The 15,869-nt window shown below is 32.0% G+C and overlaps 3 protein-coding genes across 3 annotated transcripts; 2 read left to right on the forward strand and 1 right to left on the reverse strand.

Annotated features, from left to right (window-relative positions):
* The first annotated feature begins 50 nt into the window (after positions 1-50).
* LOC107958661 (putative UDP-glucuronate:xylan alpha-glucuronosyltransferase 4) lies at positions 51-3,505 on the forward strand. The gene is made up of 2 exons (XM_041104658.1): positions 51-801; positions 2,485-3,505. The coding sequence occupies exons 1-2, from the start codon at positions 51-53 to the stop codon at positions 3,393-3,395; spliced, it is 1,662 nt and encodes a 553-aa protein (XP_040960592.1). The 3' UTR covers positions 3,396-3,505.
* Positions 3,506-6,928: 3,423 nt separating this feature from the next.
* Positions 6,929-11,767, forward strand: LOC107958662 (mitogen-activated protein kinase kinase kinase ANP1). Its single transcript, XM_016894489.2, has 17 exons — positions 6,929-7,379; positions 7,644-7,685; positions 7,973-8,038; positions 8,128-8,238; positions 8,315-8,395; positions 8,510-8,587; positions 8,712-8,794; positions 9,072-9,153; positions 9,229-9,329; positions 9,427-9,466; positions 9,563-9,622; positions 9,720-9,769; positions 9,875-10,082; positions 10,171-10,365; positions 10,464-10,801; positions 10,894-10,961; positions 11,344-11,767. The coding sequence occupies exons 1-17, from the start codon at positions 7,095-7,097 to the stop codon at positions 11,445-11,447; spliced, it is 1,992 nt and encodes a 663-aa protein (XP_016749978.2). The 5' UTR covers positions 6,929-7,094; the 3' UTR covers positions 11,448-11,767.
* Positions 11,768-11,976: 209 nt separating this feature from the next.
* On the reverse strand, positions 11,977-13,821 carry LOC107958663 (microtubule-binding protein TANGLED). Its single transcript, XM_016894490.2, has 4 exons — positions 13,404-13,821; positions 13,186-13,328; positions 13,019-13,077; positions 11,977-12,939 (listed from the first exon to the last, which is right to left on the reverse strand). Exons 1-4 carry the CDS (start codon positions 13,485-13,487, stop codon positions 12,074-12,076), a joined length of 1,152 nt encoding a protein of 383 aa, XP_016749979.2. The 5' UTR covers positions 13,488-13,821; the 3' UTR covers positions 11,977-12,073.
* Positions 13,822-15,869: the final 2,048 nt, after the last annotated feature.

Genomic DNA, 15,869 nt, shown 5'->3' on the forward strand with positions numbered 1-15,869 from the left:
TTTATTTCCTTATAAATTTGAATGTTAAGAGCTGAATCCCTACACCAAAAATGGCTCACAAAACCCTTCATTCCAACCAAAAGCTCTTCACTCTCTCCCTAATTCTTCTCTCTTTATCACTATCAATCTTTTTTATATTTTTCGGATCAAAAAACAACATTGTCAACAGATTTAAGGTCGAAACAGATCAGCCTAATCAATTGTTTACAAATCCGAGATGGTTTGATCTTATTCAAGAAGAGAGTAACAGTGATAAGAAGATCAAGGTTGGTTTAGTTAATTTCAATGATGAAGAAGCGAGTCAATATGAAGTGCATGGATATGGTTCACTTGTTGATACCGTTCGTGTACATTTTAATTGTGTTTCTAAGGTAAGAGAATGGAAGGATTTTTTTCCTGTTTGGATTAATGAAGACTCGAACTTGCACCCGCCGACATGTCCGGAGATCCCCATGCCACGGCTGGAGGAGTATTGGGACCTTAATGTCGTGGTGGCTAAGGTACCATGTGATGGGTGGACAACTGAGGCAGGGATGAGGGATGTGTTTAGGTTACAAGTGAATTTGGTGGTGGCTAATCTCTTGGTAAGGAGTGGTTGGGCCAAAGGGCCGGTCGTTAAATGGGAGGTGTACGCGGTGTTCATCGGCCCTTGTGGGCCGATGCCGGAGATATTCAGATGTGATGATCTGTTGAGGAAGGAAGGGGATCATTGGGTGTATAAGCCTGAGCTGAAGAGGCTGAAACAAAAGGTGCTCATGCCTCCAGGGACATGCCAAATTGCTTATCCATTTGGAAAAACAGGTTTCTTTTAGTTTGCTTTTAGTTTTGTTTAATATTTTTTTTCTTAGAAAAAATTCAAAAAAAAATTACATGTTATGAGAGTTTTAAATTGTATAAATTCAAATATAGGGTCTATTGATTAAAAATTAATTAATTAATTTCTGGGAGATACTTTAATTAAATTAATAATTCTTCACATAATAAATTCTTGGGTATTTGCTCTTTTCAATACAATATTTAAAATTACCAATAATCTCTCCCCAACTTTTAAATAAAAGGATAATGCGCTTCGCACTCGAGCCCACGTTCTCTTGTACGAACAATAACGCCAATATCAATCGAATTAAGATTCAATTGACAATTTTATTTAAATTTAACTTCAAAGAAAAAAACCGAAATACCTCTAATTTTGAATTAATTATCATACCAAACAAAGAGAATTCATATAAGGTAATACAACTTTTGGTATGGTGGCATATATTTGACCTTGCCATGTTTATAGGTAAATATTAAATGTCAAGATTTGCTATATTTATTTTTGGAATTTTTTACTCATTAAAGGTTATTGTTCATATCTCATTTACGCAAAATTGTCTTAAATATTGAAATAATAGCACTGTAAACTAGAATCTAAATTTCATTCTACATTTATTACTAACCACTAAAATTTGTATTTAGTACCTTTCACTTTAATAATTTGCCATAATTTGATTTTTTTTATTACTATTAATTTTAATTTTATGCCTTAGTCACCATTAATGCAGTTTAAAATTTTCATTAGTCATGAACCTCATGTGTTGGTCTAACGGTCAAGAGTGTTTGCCACTCTAAGTATGGTCTTTGTTCGAGTCGCGCTAGTCGCGTTGGTTGTTCTGGCTTTACGTTGTTATTGTAATTCAAAAAAAAAATTCATTAGTCATGATGAGTCTAGTTTAATTGATTGCACTTAATTGTGTTTTTTCTTCAATTTAAAGATTCGGGAAAATTATAGGTAAAATTAAGGGTGTAATCGAACCAAGTCGAGTCAAAATGCTACTTAGCTCGAGGTCGATTTGAAATTTGAAGCTTGATTAGACATTTGTTTTTAAACTCGAGCTTGGCTCGAGATATAAGTAAGCTACCCAAGTTCGAGCTCGATTAAACTAGTTTACTAATTTTTGTACTCTCTTTTTTGATACACAATGTCTATACTCAAGTTCGAGCTTAGCTTGATAATTAAATTTAGGGTTAATAATATATATTAAGAGCAATAATGAAATTTAATAATATAAAAAAAATATGAAAAGCTCGATAAGACTTATTAGTCATTCAAATCAAGTATTACTAAACTCGAATTCGACTCAATCAATAGGTTGAGTTGCTTGAGCTAGAGTTTGGCTCGACAAATACCGAATTGAGTTCAAATTTTTTTCGATTCAAATTCGAGTAACATGTGAGCACCAAGACCTCATTTCATCCTTAAGTAGAGTTAGGCATTGTATCAAAATAAAATTCCGTTGGTCATTAATCAGACTTTGGTTCAATGGCGAAATTGAATTCTTGAGAATTTTGAGATATTAGATTAGCATTTGAGTTTCGAGTATTGATTTTTTAATAAAAAAATCATATCAAACTATTAGTGATTTGGACTAATTGCTATTTAAATTTCATCAAATAAAACCTAAATTGTTGTTTTTGTAATACAATTTTATCTTTATTCCACAGATAATGCCAGGCAAAGTAAGCTGAAAAACAGGCAATTTAATCACAGGGAAGCATATGTAACAGTTCTTCACTCCTCCGAAGCTTATGTATGTGGCGCCATAGCTTTGGCACAAAGCATTATTCGAACCAATTCAACGAAAGATTTACTGCTTCTCCACGACGAACACGTATCCCCAAGATCCTTAACAGGCCTAAGAACTGCCGGCTGGAAAACAAGACAAATCGAACGAATTCGAAGCCCCTTTGCTGAGAAAGGTTCATACAACGAATGGAATTACAGCAAGCTCCGAATCTGGTTGTTAACATGGTATCGCAAAGTCGTTTTCATTGATTCAGATTTTCTGGTTTTCAAAAACATGGATTGGGTCTTTCATTATCCCCAGATTTCAGCTGCTGGAAATGATAGAACTCTGTTCAATTCAGGGATCATGGTGATCGAGCCTTCACTGTGTACCTTCGAAGATTTGATGTTGAAAAGCTTCAAGGTGGGATCATACAACGGAGGAGACCAAGGGTTTTTGAATGAAATGTTCACTTGGTGGCATAGGTTGCCTAAAGAAGTTAATTTCCTCAAGTATTTTGATGGGAACCACAGTTTAAATCGTGAAAAGATACCTGATGATCTTTCTGCGATTCATTATTTGGGTTTGAAGCCATGGATGTGTTACAGAGACTATGATTGTAATTGGGATATAAAGGAAAGACAGGTTTTCGCTAGTGATAAAGCTCATGAGAAATGGTGGCAAGTATATGATGAAATGCCTGAGAGACTGAAGCAATATTGTGGGTTGAGTCCACATATGAATTGGAGGATAAAGAAATGGAGAAGGGTTGCTAAGAAACTTAGCTTACCCGATGAACATTGGAAGATTAGTGTAACTGATCCTCGACAGTACAATCTTGTTCAATAAAGAAAAGGGTGCCCAATTCTTGAAGGGAAAAATCAGAAATATTTTGTCATTTTGCAATCTGAGTTTCAGATTCAAGGATTGAAAATAATGGTTGATCGACTTTCTGTTCACATTAGTCTCAAATTCTTAATTTCAAAATGTTACAAAATAGTTATTGAATTATTTGAAAATTTTCATTTAAGTCATTGAACTATTCTAAAGTTTTTAATTAAGAAACTAAATTGTTAAGCTTTTTGTTTTTCAAAAATAGTTCGGTCTAAGGGTGAGTATTCGATCGAGTCGAATAGAAAAATTTTGAGTTAATTAAGCTTCCGAATCCTATTTCATTATCCTAATTCGATTTGAAATTTTTACTAATCGAGTTGAATGAAATGGAATTTGAATCGAATCGAATATATTTGTTCGAGTTAAATTTAAAAATAATTTTGATGTTATTTATTTTTATGTAATTTAAAAAATATATATATTTCTTTAAAATTTTCTTCTTGGACTCATCATTATCGGGATTTTGATTTGGGGTTTAATTTAGAGGTTCTTTTTTAAGAATAAAAAAATTGGTATTTGGGAATTGTGAGTTTAGGTTGAATTGAAGAAGAAAATGGATGATGGAATCTTGACTTTTGGGAAAAATGGGATGGTGGGGCTGGCCAGGCTTTTGGAAATTGGGAAAATGGTAGACGGGCTTTGGGGTGAATGGGGTGGGTTTGGGCTTTCGGGGAAATGAGTATTATAAAAGAATTTGGGCTTGAGGAGTAGAGAATATAAATTTAAAATTTAAAATTATAAAGTTTTTAATTGGTTTATTCGAATTATTCGAATTATTCGAATTTAAAAATTTAATTCGACTCAAAATTGAAATTCAAAAAAAATTAAAATTGTTTTGATTAACTCGAATAATTTGAATTTTGAAATTTTTTTAAATTTTTCGAGTCGAATCGAATTTTGCTCATTCCTAGTTCAATTAGTGAGCTTCAAGCAACAATTCGACAATTGGTACAGTAGATGACAAGTAAAAGAACACAACTTAGATCCAAAAAATTTGACAATTAGTATTGAAGATCAAAGAAAAAAAAACTTTTTGAATTTTGGTTCATAAGTTTGTAATATTTAAAGTTGCTTCATGAAAAAAGCTATAGAAAAAGAAGGAGAAAAAGAGATTTCGACTGGTTCAAGCAATGCGAGTGGAGAAGGTCATACAACAATAAGTTTAATAACTGAATTATTAAAATGAAAACTTTCAAATAATTTAGTGACCTATTCGTAATGTTTTAAAATTAAATGACTAAAACGTAAAAAATTCATTATGGCTTCCTAATAATTAACATTTTCTTTTTAGTATTTTAACCTTAATGGTACTAAAAGTAAAATATGCTTTTGTTAACTTTAATAATTAATGTAGAATTAAAAATATGATAAGTTAATTGGTATCATTAGTTTTTCAATTAATAATTATTTAATTCTTATTAGAATTTTTATATTTAATAATTATTTTTTTATTAAAGTTTCAAATTTGTTACTATTAAGAAAATGAAACCTAATTAGTCATTGCTACATAACTTAATAGAAGCATTTTCCAAATAATATATTTCAAAAGTTGTACTTTTTCTCCTTATACTACTAACATTCCTTCTTCCATTCTATTTTTTAAATAAAATAAAGGTTATATTCTGTTATTAATCCCTATACTTTACGAAAATTATGGATCTAGTTCTACACTTTAATTTTATCAATTTTAATCATTGTATTTTTCGAATTTAAAAATCTTAGTTCCAACCCAAATAGTAGCAGTTAAATTCGATTACTAGTCATGTACTATACGTACAATTGTAGATTTGGTCCATTTTCTCCAATTAGATCATTCTAAGTCCATATGCTTTTCAAATTTTAAAATTTCAATCTTGATACAAAATGACTTTCATTAATTCATTAACTGATTTTTTAGTAAATAATATGTGTAAATAATAAACTAACATGGTATTACACATATTATAATATGTTTGATGCATCAATTTTTTTAAAATAACAAAGCTTAATGAATTTATAGTTATCATTTGATGAGGACTTAAATTTTAAAATTTAAAAAGTATAAGGACTAAAAATAACAGATTAAATTACATGGATTAAATCCATAACTTTTGCGAAGTACAAGGACTGATAACAAAATTTAACCTGAAATAAAAGTACTTTGAATTTTATTATTTTTCTAAAATTGAAAAGAGGGTAAACTACCTAGTTGGTCACCCAACTTTTAGGGCATTTTCATTTTAGTCATCCAACCGTTAAATCTCTAACTACAGTTAACTTGTATGAACTGCATCACGTTCACACTTTCATTTTGGTCACCCAACTTCCAGATTGCTTTCATTTTAGTCACTCAAAAAATATCCTTTTTTATAATATCGGAGGGGGTAAAAAAACATAAAGGATTAAAGTGAATAAATAGTAGAAACTAAAACAATGCTTTTAAAATTGTCACATTGTACTTGTTTACCCCCTTACCGAAAGTTCTCTTTTTTCTTTTTTCAATATTGAAAATTTAAATTTCAAAACATCAAAATCAATTAAATAAATTATTGAATTTTTTTTATCCCAACCAATGTGTTACTATAATATTGAAATTAATTTAGTCTCATTTTAAATATTAATTTTATTTTATGTTTCTAAATTAAAATCAACTCAAATAAATCATCTTCAATAATTATACATGAAACCCAAATTTCTTTTGATGATATGATCTCAAACCTTTCATACTAAGCTAAAAGCAAAGAAAAATTTAATTAATTTTATATTCTATGCCAAACAAAAACCAAATTTTTTTATCACTTCTTTACCCAAATGAAGAACAAGCAATTAAATTAATTAATTTCAACGATTTTTCTTTGCTTTTTATTTTATCTTAGTATGGAAGATTCGAGGTTATATAATCAAAAGAAATTTAAATTTCGTAGACAATTATTAAATACGAGTTATCAAGTTGATTTCATTAAGAATAATATGGAAACATAAAATAAAATTTTAAAATTTAGAAGGAGATTGATTTAATTAATTTCAATATTACATTAACAATATAGTTAACTTTATCAAGGGATAAACAAAATTTCAAAAATTTATTTAATTGATTTTTATGTTTTGAAATTTGAAATTTCAATATTGAAAAAAAATAGAACTTTCAGCAATGTGATAAACAAATACAATTTGACAATTTTTAATACATTGTTTTAGTTTCTACCTTTTTTTACTTTAATTCTTTATATTTTTACCTAATCAATACTTTAACAAATATATTTTTTGGGTGATTAAAATGAAAGCGAGAACAAGATATGGTGTGTACAGTTAACCGCCGTTAGAAGTTTAACGATTGGGTGACTAAATGAAAAAGCCTTAAAAATTGAGTGACGAAATTGCAAAGATTTCATTTTGGGTGACCAAAATGAAAGTACCCTAAAAGTTGGGTGATCAACTAGTAGTTTACCCCCAAAAAATGATAATATTGGTATTTTTGAAAAGCGAACCCACCCCACCTTTTCCCTCCTCTGTTTCTCTCTCTTCAACTCCAAAGTTCCAATTTTTTTTTTTAATTTTCTTTTGCCGACCAAAAAAAAAGCAAGAAAAAGGAAATGAAAGAATGAAACTTTGATGAGTTAACTCACTCACCAATCTCGCTCTTTGTCGGTTTTTGGTTCCTCAACTGTTTGCAAAATGCAAGACCTCTTCGGATCAGTTCGCCGTTCACTAGTGTTCCGTGCAACCCCAGACAATAACACCCAAGAAAATAGTCCTCCATTGGCAACTGCAGCCAATGCCTTTGTCGAAAGGATAAATTCTTGCATCCGCAAATCAAGGGTCTTCTCCAAGCCTTCCTCTCCTTCGCCTTCTCCTCCTTTGATCCGATGGCGCAAAGGAGAGTTGATTGGTTCCGGTGCCTTTGGCAGGGTTTATATGGGCATGAATCTTGATTCCGGAGAGCTTCTTGCAGTGAAAGAGGTTTCTTTTTTAGTTTCTGTACTTTTTTTGGTAAATTTTGGATTCTTTTTGGAGTTTGTTTAATGGGTTATAGTTAAATTGTGGTTCAAAATTGAAACTCTAAAATGGGTTAGTAATGGTTTTTAAGTTAGGGTTCTTTCTTTTGAGTTGTTTTTTCAATGAATTCATTGATTTTGGGTTTTTGTTTAATTTTGTTAAGTGATTGTGATCTCAAGTTAGTGAAATGAATTTGATCTCATTTGTTTCTTGGCTTTTGTTGTTTAGGTGCTAATTGCGGCAAACAGTGCTTCAAAGGAAAAAACACAGGTTTGATCTTTGAACTAGGTTCTTTTTTAATTTTGAACTAAAAAAACCCTTATATCAAAGTAAATAGTGTCTTTTACATATGTAAAAGCTTTCATTTTTCAGAAAGAGGTGTATGAAGTTAGCAGCCAATGAAATGTATGGTTATCTTGGTGTATGAAGTTTTGGATGTTAGAATATAGAACTTTTCCACTTACCATAATCGGTATTAATTTGTCTTCTAGTTATTGATTTGATGAGGCATTGCCATAACATGACGGACCTTGATTTGCTTATTGCAATGTAAGTAGGCTCATATCAGGGAGCTCGAGGAAGAAGTAAAGCTTCTGAAGAACCTTTCGCATCCCAACATTGTTGTAAGTGATGACTGCTTCTTTATATATTGACGATTGAATTCCTAAGGCTATTGCCCTTTTGTCATTGAGACATTACTCCCCACCTTCAGAGATATTTAGGAACAGTGAGAGAGGAGGAAACTTTAAATATTTTGCTCGAATTCGTGCCTGGCGGATCAATATCATCACTTTTGGGAAAGTTTGGACCCTTCCCTGAAGCTGTAAGTTTTGGATAATAGAATATTTTTAATTTAGCTGTTTTTAATGCTAAGCTTGTCTACTGATTTGTCTTAACAGGTTATAAGAAAATACACAGAACAGTTACTATTGGGCCTTGAGTATTTACACAACAATGGAATTATGCACAGGGATATTAAGGTACCTTTTCTTTTCCAGAAATTAATGTTATAAATTAGAAAAGGGCCGTAGTTTCTTTCTATCTTCTCTTTTTTTCTGATCAATAATTATTTTGTTCATTCCATCCATTGGCAGGGGGCCAACATCCTGGTAGATAATAAAGGAAACATTAAACTTGCAGATTTTGGTGCTTCCAAACAGGTTGTTGAGCTGGTAATTATGCAATTGCTCAACCTTACCCTCACATCTAAAATTTTCTTCATTTATAGAATGTACTTCTCTAAATCAATACTTATATAAAATGGCCTTTATTCTAAAAGAGACTGTGTTTTTATAGGCTACTGTGTCTGGTGCCAAGTCTATGAAGGGTACTCCATATTGGATGGCTCCTGAAGTCATTTTGCAGACTGGACATAGTTTGTAAGAATAACTTGACTCACTGTAACAATCAAATTGTATGCTTGTCTGTCAGTTCTCCTTGATCTTCTATATTTATTGAAGCATTTAAATGCTATTAGAGCTATATTTGGCTAGTATGTAAAAACGCTTCACATTTCGACCATTGTTTATCACCTATATTTGCTGCATGCATACTGGTTCCTTGTAGATTATAAAAACTGATACGTGATATAGTTATTTTTAGTATACTGATGTACTGAAACTGATACTTCTTGTATATTCTGGACATAATTTCTAGTTCTGCTGATATATGGAGTGTTGGCTGTACGGTAATAGAGATGGCCACTGGAAAGCCTCCTTGGAGCCAGCAATACCAAGAGGTAGATGTCTTGAGATTTTAAAGATTTGTTCTATGAGATGATGCTTTCATCATTGTACTGAATATCTTTGTTCAGGTTGCTGCACTCTTCTATGTCGGGACAACAAAGTCTCATCCACCTATTCCAGAACATCTTTCTACAGAGGCAAAAGATTTTCTGCTGAAATGTTTGCAAAAGTATATATTTTTATTGATTCTGAGAGCAAATATGATAGGATATATTTTCTGGCCATTTTTCCCTATCAAATCTGTGACGTATGTTATGTAATTTCAGGGAACCAGATTTGAGACCAGTATCATCTGTACTGCTAAAGGTAGTTTTGGCTTGACTGCATTTCCCTTTACCATTTGTTCATTATATTCCATGATTGTTGTGGGGTTAATATTCTCCATTTGCGAGCTACATGCAGCATCCCTTTGTCACTGGAGAATCTCAGGACTCCAATACTGTTTTGCATGCTTCAGTCATGGTCAGTGCACTTGAACTGTGTTATGTTTATTTGGTTTATTTTTCATTTCCCAACTTTAAACTACTTCTAAAAGATATTTCTTTCTTTGTTTCATCAGGATAACTCTGAAATCTCTTCAGCATTACATGCCACTAACCCTGAAGGCTTGTAAGTATTACAATATGATTTTGCTTGAACCTGTAAACTACATAATTGCTTTGTCAGTTATCAAGCTGGCAAGGGCTTTAACAATGGCATCAATTTTCTTTCCAGTCAAGTTTCAAGGTGCCGTGACTCAGCAGATATGTGTAATTTGGGTAGTCTGAACTGCTCAAACACGTTTGTTGAAAAGTTTTCAGAAAGCAAAAACTTGTGGAGAATGGACTGCAATGAAGATGATATGTGTCAGATTGACAAAGATGATTCTATGGTAAGCAAAGTGAGGCTTTGTTCTGCTTCGATGATTGATAACGTTAACCAGGTAATTACTATGCTTTTCTTAAGGTTCAGATATTTTAATCATTTGAGTGTTACAGCTCCTAATTTGCAAATCATATTTTTTTGCTCAGAGCTCTAATCCCACTTGTGGAACTTCTCATGATGGGAAGGGCAAATTTGATGATGATCCTGAAGTGGTAGCAGTTGGTTTCCCTACTGCTTGTGTTGAAGGGGGAGATGACTTTTCATATACTGGTGGGCCATCGTTCTCTGAAGATGATGATGAACTCACTGAATCAAAAATTAGAGCCTTTTTAGATGAGAAGGTACTATTTTTTCAGCCCTTATGCAGTCAGTTTAAAAAAAAAAAAATTATTTGGCCTCATAGATTGTTGTGATGATGGGATGTTGATTAATACCTCAGGCATTAGAACTAAAGAAGCTACAAACACCATTATATGAAGAGTTCTACAACAGCTTGAATTTATCAGGCTCCCCAAGTTTTGTTGAGAAACGTGAGGAGACACCCCCAAATTACTTGAAATTACCTCCTAAAAGCAGATCCCCAAGTCGTGGTCCAGTTGGCACCCCTTCTTCAGCAGCTGATGCTATTGGTACAGGAAGTCCAGGGAGTAACAGTAGCAGGCGAGTGTCAAATGTTGGCAATGCTAGTGACCAAACTCCACAGGACAATTCATCCCCTCAGCATAGTGATTGGAAAGGGCTTCTAGTTGATGGCCAGCCAGAACCAAGCAGCCCAAGGTTAGTCCATAGTTGATTGGTTTTTTGCCTGTCCTTATATTGAATCTCTGTTATGGAGTAGTCTTTTAAATGAAATCATTTGCTATTTGCAGTTTAGTCTTCTCTGAGAGACAGAGGAAGTGGAAAGAAGAGCTTGATCAGGAGCTTGAGAGAAAGCGAGGTAGATATAGTTGGTTCCTCTCTCCCTCTTCCCTTTTACCTTTTTTTTTCCCCACTTTCACATATTGCTCACTAATGGTTGACTAAGGTAACTTTTCAAGCGAATTTACTATTTTTTTCATTTATATTACAAACAGTTCACTAATGTCTTGCTCAAACCAAATCCTGAAGCAACTGTGGCCCATGCCTGATGGTTCCTTGAACAACATAGCTTAAGATTTGCCTTAAATGGAAGCTTATCTGAATATATCTCTAATTCATGTTTTTACAGTTGTATTGCCTTAATATTGTAGTATAAAATAGAAAATGTCTCTCAGCTAGCTAGCAAGTTTGCCTTGAGGTAGTATGTATCTTCATGGTCCATACTCCATAAATGTTTGCAGAGATGCTGCGCCAAGCAGGTGTGGGAGGGAAGACTTCTTCGCCTAAGGATCGAGCATTAAATAGGCAAAGAGATCGGACAAGGTTTGCATCTCCAGGCAAATGAGTGCATGTTAGAGTAAACAGCACCTCCTGAGATGTTCTTACCAAGAGTTCATCATACCTTTACATTCATGACGAAAATGACCGCGACAAATTTGTCACTGTTCAACCAGGAAGATTTGCCATTTTAAAGGCCTAGTTGATGTTACTCAAACATAATATATAAATAGTCATACTATATTTTTCTTTCCCTTTCCCCCCTATGGGTGTTTTACTGGTTTTTGAGGGGTTTGGTATATGCTTCCATAAGCTTGTCTGGTGCATATATTTGTATTACTGATGTAGAATAATAATGATAAGATTTTGTGATTTGAGATATGGAAATTTACCTGCCTGTGCTACTTCACATAATTTTCATCCTCTTTTTTCTGGCCAATGGATGTGTAAGCCTTGAAAAGCCTTGTATTAACATTTCAGGCCAATTAAACGCCAAAGAATTAGACTCTACAAGAGTTACTTCTAGAATCTTACACAAGCTTTTACATCAATCAATAAAATGGAGAGAGATAGAATTCACACATTTCACAACCATGTCAAGAAAAGTCTGTTATTGACAATGTGAAATACTTAAATATCTTTTAACAGTTTACTTAAAGCCATACTGATAAATGAAAAGAAATGTCATAATCTTTATATTCTCCCCGTCGAGAATCTCTTAGGCATTAAAACTGGTCGCTGTTTCATACCACTCATTGGTCCATCACTTTTTTGCAAACCTTTTCTGCTCTTCAATGGTGACACCAATCTGTTAGCCAAATGGGAAGGTGAAAATGATCTGCCATCACTTCTTTGCAAACTTTTTCTGCTCTTCAATGGTGAAACCAATCTATTAGCCAATCGGGAAGGCGAAAATGATCTCCGTAGCTTCGAAGCAGTCGACATCTTTGGTGATTTCTTGCTCATGTTCATTGATCTCGTAGGGGATAGCGAAACCACAGCTGGGCTCTTGATCTTGACTTGAAACTTTGAAGCTGAAGGAGGAGACTTGATCAAAAACTTATGTGGAGTTTGTCTATTTCTTGCAATCACTGGAGACCTTGTCTTGCAGAACTTTTGTTGCTTTGAAGCTGGTGTTGAACTGAACAAAGGATTTGGGAATAAAACAGTCTTTTTAGCCCATGGCCTATTCCTTGGTGACACCCTATTGGCCATTAGTCTATTGTTTTCCTTATCAAGTTCCTTGAATTTGGGAGAAGAAACCTTGAAGTTGATCCTGGAACGAGCTCTTTGAAGAGATGGAGAGTCGGACTCGGTTCGAATCAGTTGTAATTTGTTCTGTTTCTCCCTCTTTCTTCTGGCTTTGAGTTCAGTATTTTCAGGCTGTTGTTTTTGCTTTCTATGTTCAGCCAATGGAGTCTTTGGATCCTCAACAGTTATCTTCTTAGTTTTGTTATCAACAGCTGCTAATATCTCTCTTGCAAATTGACTGGCTTGTAGGATTTCTCCCACTGTTTCTCCTACAAGCATTGCAGGCAATGACATCCTCCTCCATTCACCTACATTAAAAATTGAAACAATCCAATGAATCACAAATTCAAAACAACATTTGTCAAGTGAGGAACATTGTTCCAATACCTCTAGCAGTGGATGGAAACTTGCCAATTGGTGATTTCCTTGGAGAAGCATTCTTCATCCTTTAGAAGCAAAAAATCAAAAAAGGCTCGATCTTTTTACCATGGTTTTAATAAAGACAAAACAAAAAATAAAAATAAAAATAAAAAACCCCCAAATTTGAGCATTACCTCAAAGACTCTTGCTTGCACCTAAGACTAGTTTTCAAGTAAGCCCTAGTACTCCTAGGACTTAGTTTCACGCCTGATATTACCTTTGTCCCTCCTGCTACTGTATACTGCAACTCTTGCAATCTTGCCATACATTTTTCCACCTTCACAAACCCCACAAACAATAAACAAAAATCCCCAAAAAAGCAAAAAAAAAAAAATGAAGTGACCAACTTTACCTTCTTTACAGTTTCTCTGAGTAGGACAGGATCAAGAGGAGCCACCACAAGCTTCCTTTGCTTTGGTGGGGTTCTTGCAACCATTATTACCAGGAAGAAAAGAAATTTCAGCAGCCAAAGAAAGGAAGCTTAATAATAATAATAAATGTGGGTCTTTTTCTCAGCTCCGCTCCTCCTTTACTTTGTCTATCTATATACCCATCAAGGAAAGTGAACCTGAAACTTTGGGTTCGTTTCAGTTACTGTAGTTCTCTCTTCAAAACTGAAGGAATTTTCAAAATAGCTCTCTATGTTCTAGAGGATATGATGAGAGAAGTGAAAAAAGTCAAAAGCTTTTGGGTTGGAGATTTGAGTGGTGCTGGTTAACGGATCTCTTTTTTGCTTGTGCCAACGGTCTAATAATCTTTCCATTTAAATCAAGTAATAATAATAATAATAAACGTATATCCTAACGGCTACTAGTATTTCCTTTTTTTTTTCCTCTATTTTTTTATTTCTTTTAAAGCCTCATGGTCAGTATTTATCTGTTAACGAGGCCACCAAATGCGAAAGATTAATTATTGAGTTTGTTGAAATAAATATCTTAAGAAAAAAATTACATTAAAGAATATATATTTTTAGTTTAAAAAAATCAGATAAGTTTTACTAACATAATTTTTTATCAATATGAATTAAGACATAACATTTAAATTTTTTTTTCACACTTTACATAATTAAATAATAAAATATATTTTAAATTTGGTAAAATTAAAAAAATAAATTTAAAGATTTTGCATCATTAATAAAAGATAGTATAAATATAGATTACGTTGACTTGTTTAATGAAAGTACAATAATATGTTTTCGTTTGTTTAAAGAGGAAAATTCTAGCAATTTTGTAAGATTAAGTAAATTTGTAAGAGATTAAAAGAATTGATATTGTTGAGTGACCTTGTAAGAAATTCAATAATTTTAATAATTTACTTATAAGGAATTTAGTATTTATTAAAAATTTTATAATGTTATAAGAAGCTAATAATTTTGTAATAGCTTTAGTAAATATGCAAGAGATTCAGTCAGTAATTTTACAATAGATCCAATGGTTTTACAATAATTTTAGTAATTTACATTGTAAGAAATTAGTAATTTATTGAAAATATTACAATGTTTTGTAAGAAATTTGGTAAGTTTATAAGAGATTCAGTAATTTTATAAAAATTTGGAGATTTTAATATATTCAGTAATTTTGTAAGAAATTTAAAAAATTTTGTAAAAAGAAAATTTTAGTAATTTACATTGGGGGGAATTTAATAATTTCCTTAAAAGTTTATACTGTTATAAGGAATTTAGTATTTTTTAATTAATTGAAAACATTACAAAGATTCAATAATTGAACTTACTACCTACTTAACAAGTTACAAGTCTGAAAATTTATTTTGTAGATTATTCTCATCATATTATTTATTCTCTCTTTTTAATTATTTAATGATATTTTAGTAATTTTTTCATGTATTGATACATAATTTTGGTAATTTTTTTTTATCTTAAACCTTGAATCTTGAACCCCGAACTCCAAACTCGAAGCCGAATCTCAAACCCCAAAATTAAATTTAAACCCTAAACTTTAAACGGGTTCGAGCTCAAGATTTAGGATTTGAGGTTTGAGTTTAGGATTTGGAGTTCGATATTTAGGGTTCAAGGTTTTGAGTTCGAAGTTCAGAGTAAAAAAATTACTAAAATTATGTATTAATGGTATAAAAAAATTACTAAAATGTCATTAAATAATTGAAAATGAACCATAAATAGTGTGACGAGGAGAGTTCATAAAATAATTTCTCATATAACTCACTATAATCTCTTTTTAAAGGGCTGACAGTAAAACCCTCGGTTTAAACAATATAAAACATAAAATGCTAACTTATAATTAATACTTAAAAGCTTTAATATTGGTTTTCTTTTTCCTTTCTAATTTTGAAGCTCAATAACAAGTGCATTTGTAGTTAAATAGTGGACACAAGTACAATTGTAGTTAAATGGTGGACTATAATATTTGATTATGAAAATTTTAAATTACAATTATTTGATGGGTTGAGTGATAAAAATTTGATGTCAAATAAAATTGAGTTTGAGGCTTGTGGTTGAAAATTAGTAAAATTAACAAAGTTTTTTTTTCTCTATTTAGAGGACTGATATGATTTTATTAACAAAATTTTATTAGTATTCTATGTAATTTTCAAATATCCAAAATTTTATAAAATAATTTTAAAGAAAAAAAAAGTAAAATACAAACAAGAGAATGTTACCTAAACTATTGCCAATAAGAAGTCACCAATTATTTTAATGCTTAATTTGGTTACTGAGTTATTCATAATTTTTTAATTTGGTAATTATTATTTTTATCTTAAGTTGGTACTTAAATTATCATTTTGTTACGCAGTTTATTTTTTTTTGTAACAGCGTTAAAAAAATGGTTGCCACGTGACACCA

This window comes from Gossypium hirsutum, chromosome D11, assembly GCF_007990345.1.
Source record: "Gossypium hirsutum isolate 1008001.06 chromosome D11, Gossypium_hirsutum_v2.1, whole genome shotgun sequence".
NCBI classification, from domain to species: domain Eukaryota; kingdom Viridiplantae; phylum Streptophyta; class Magnoliopsida; order Malvales; family Malvaceae; genus Gossypium; species Gossypium hirsutum.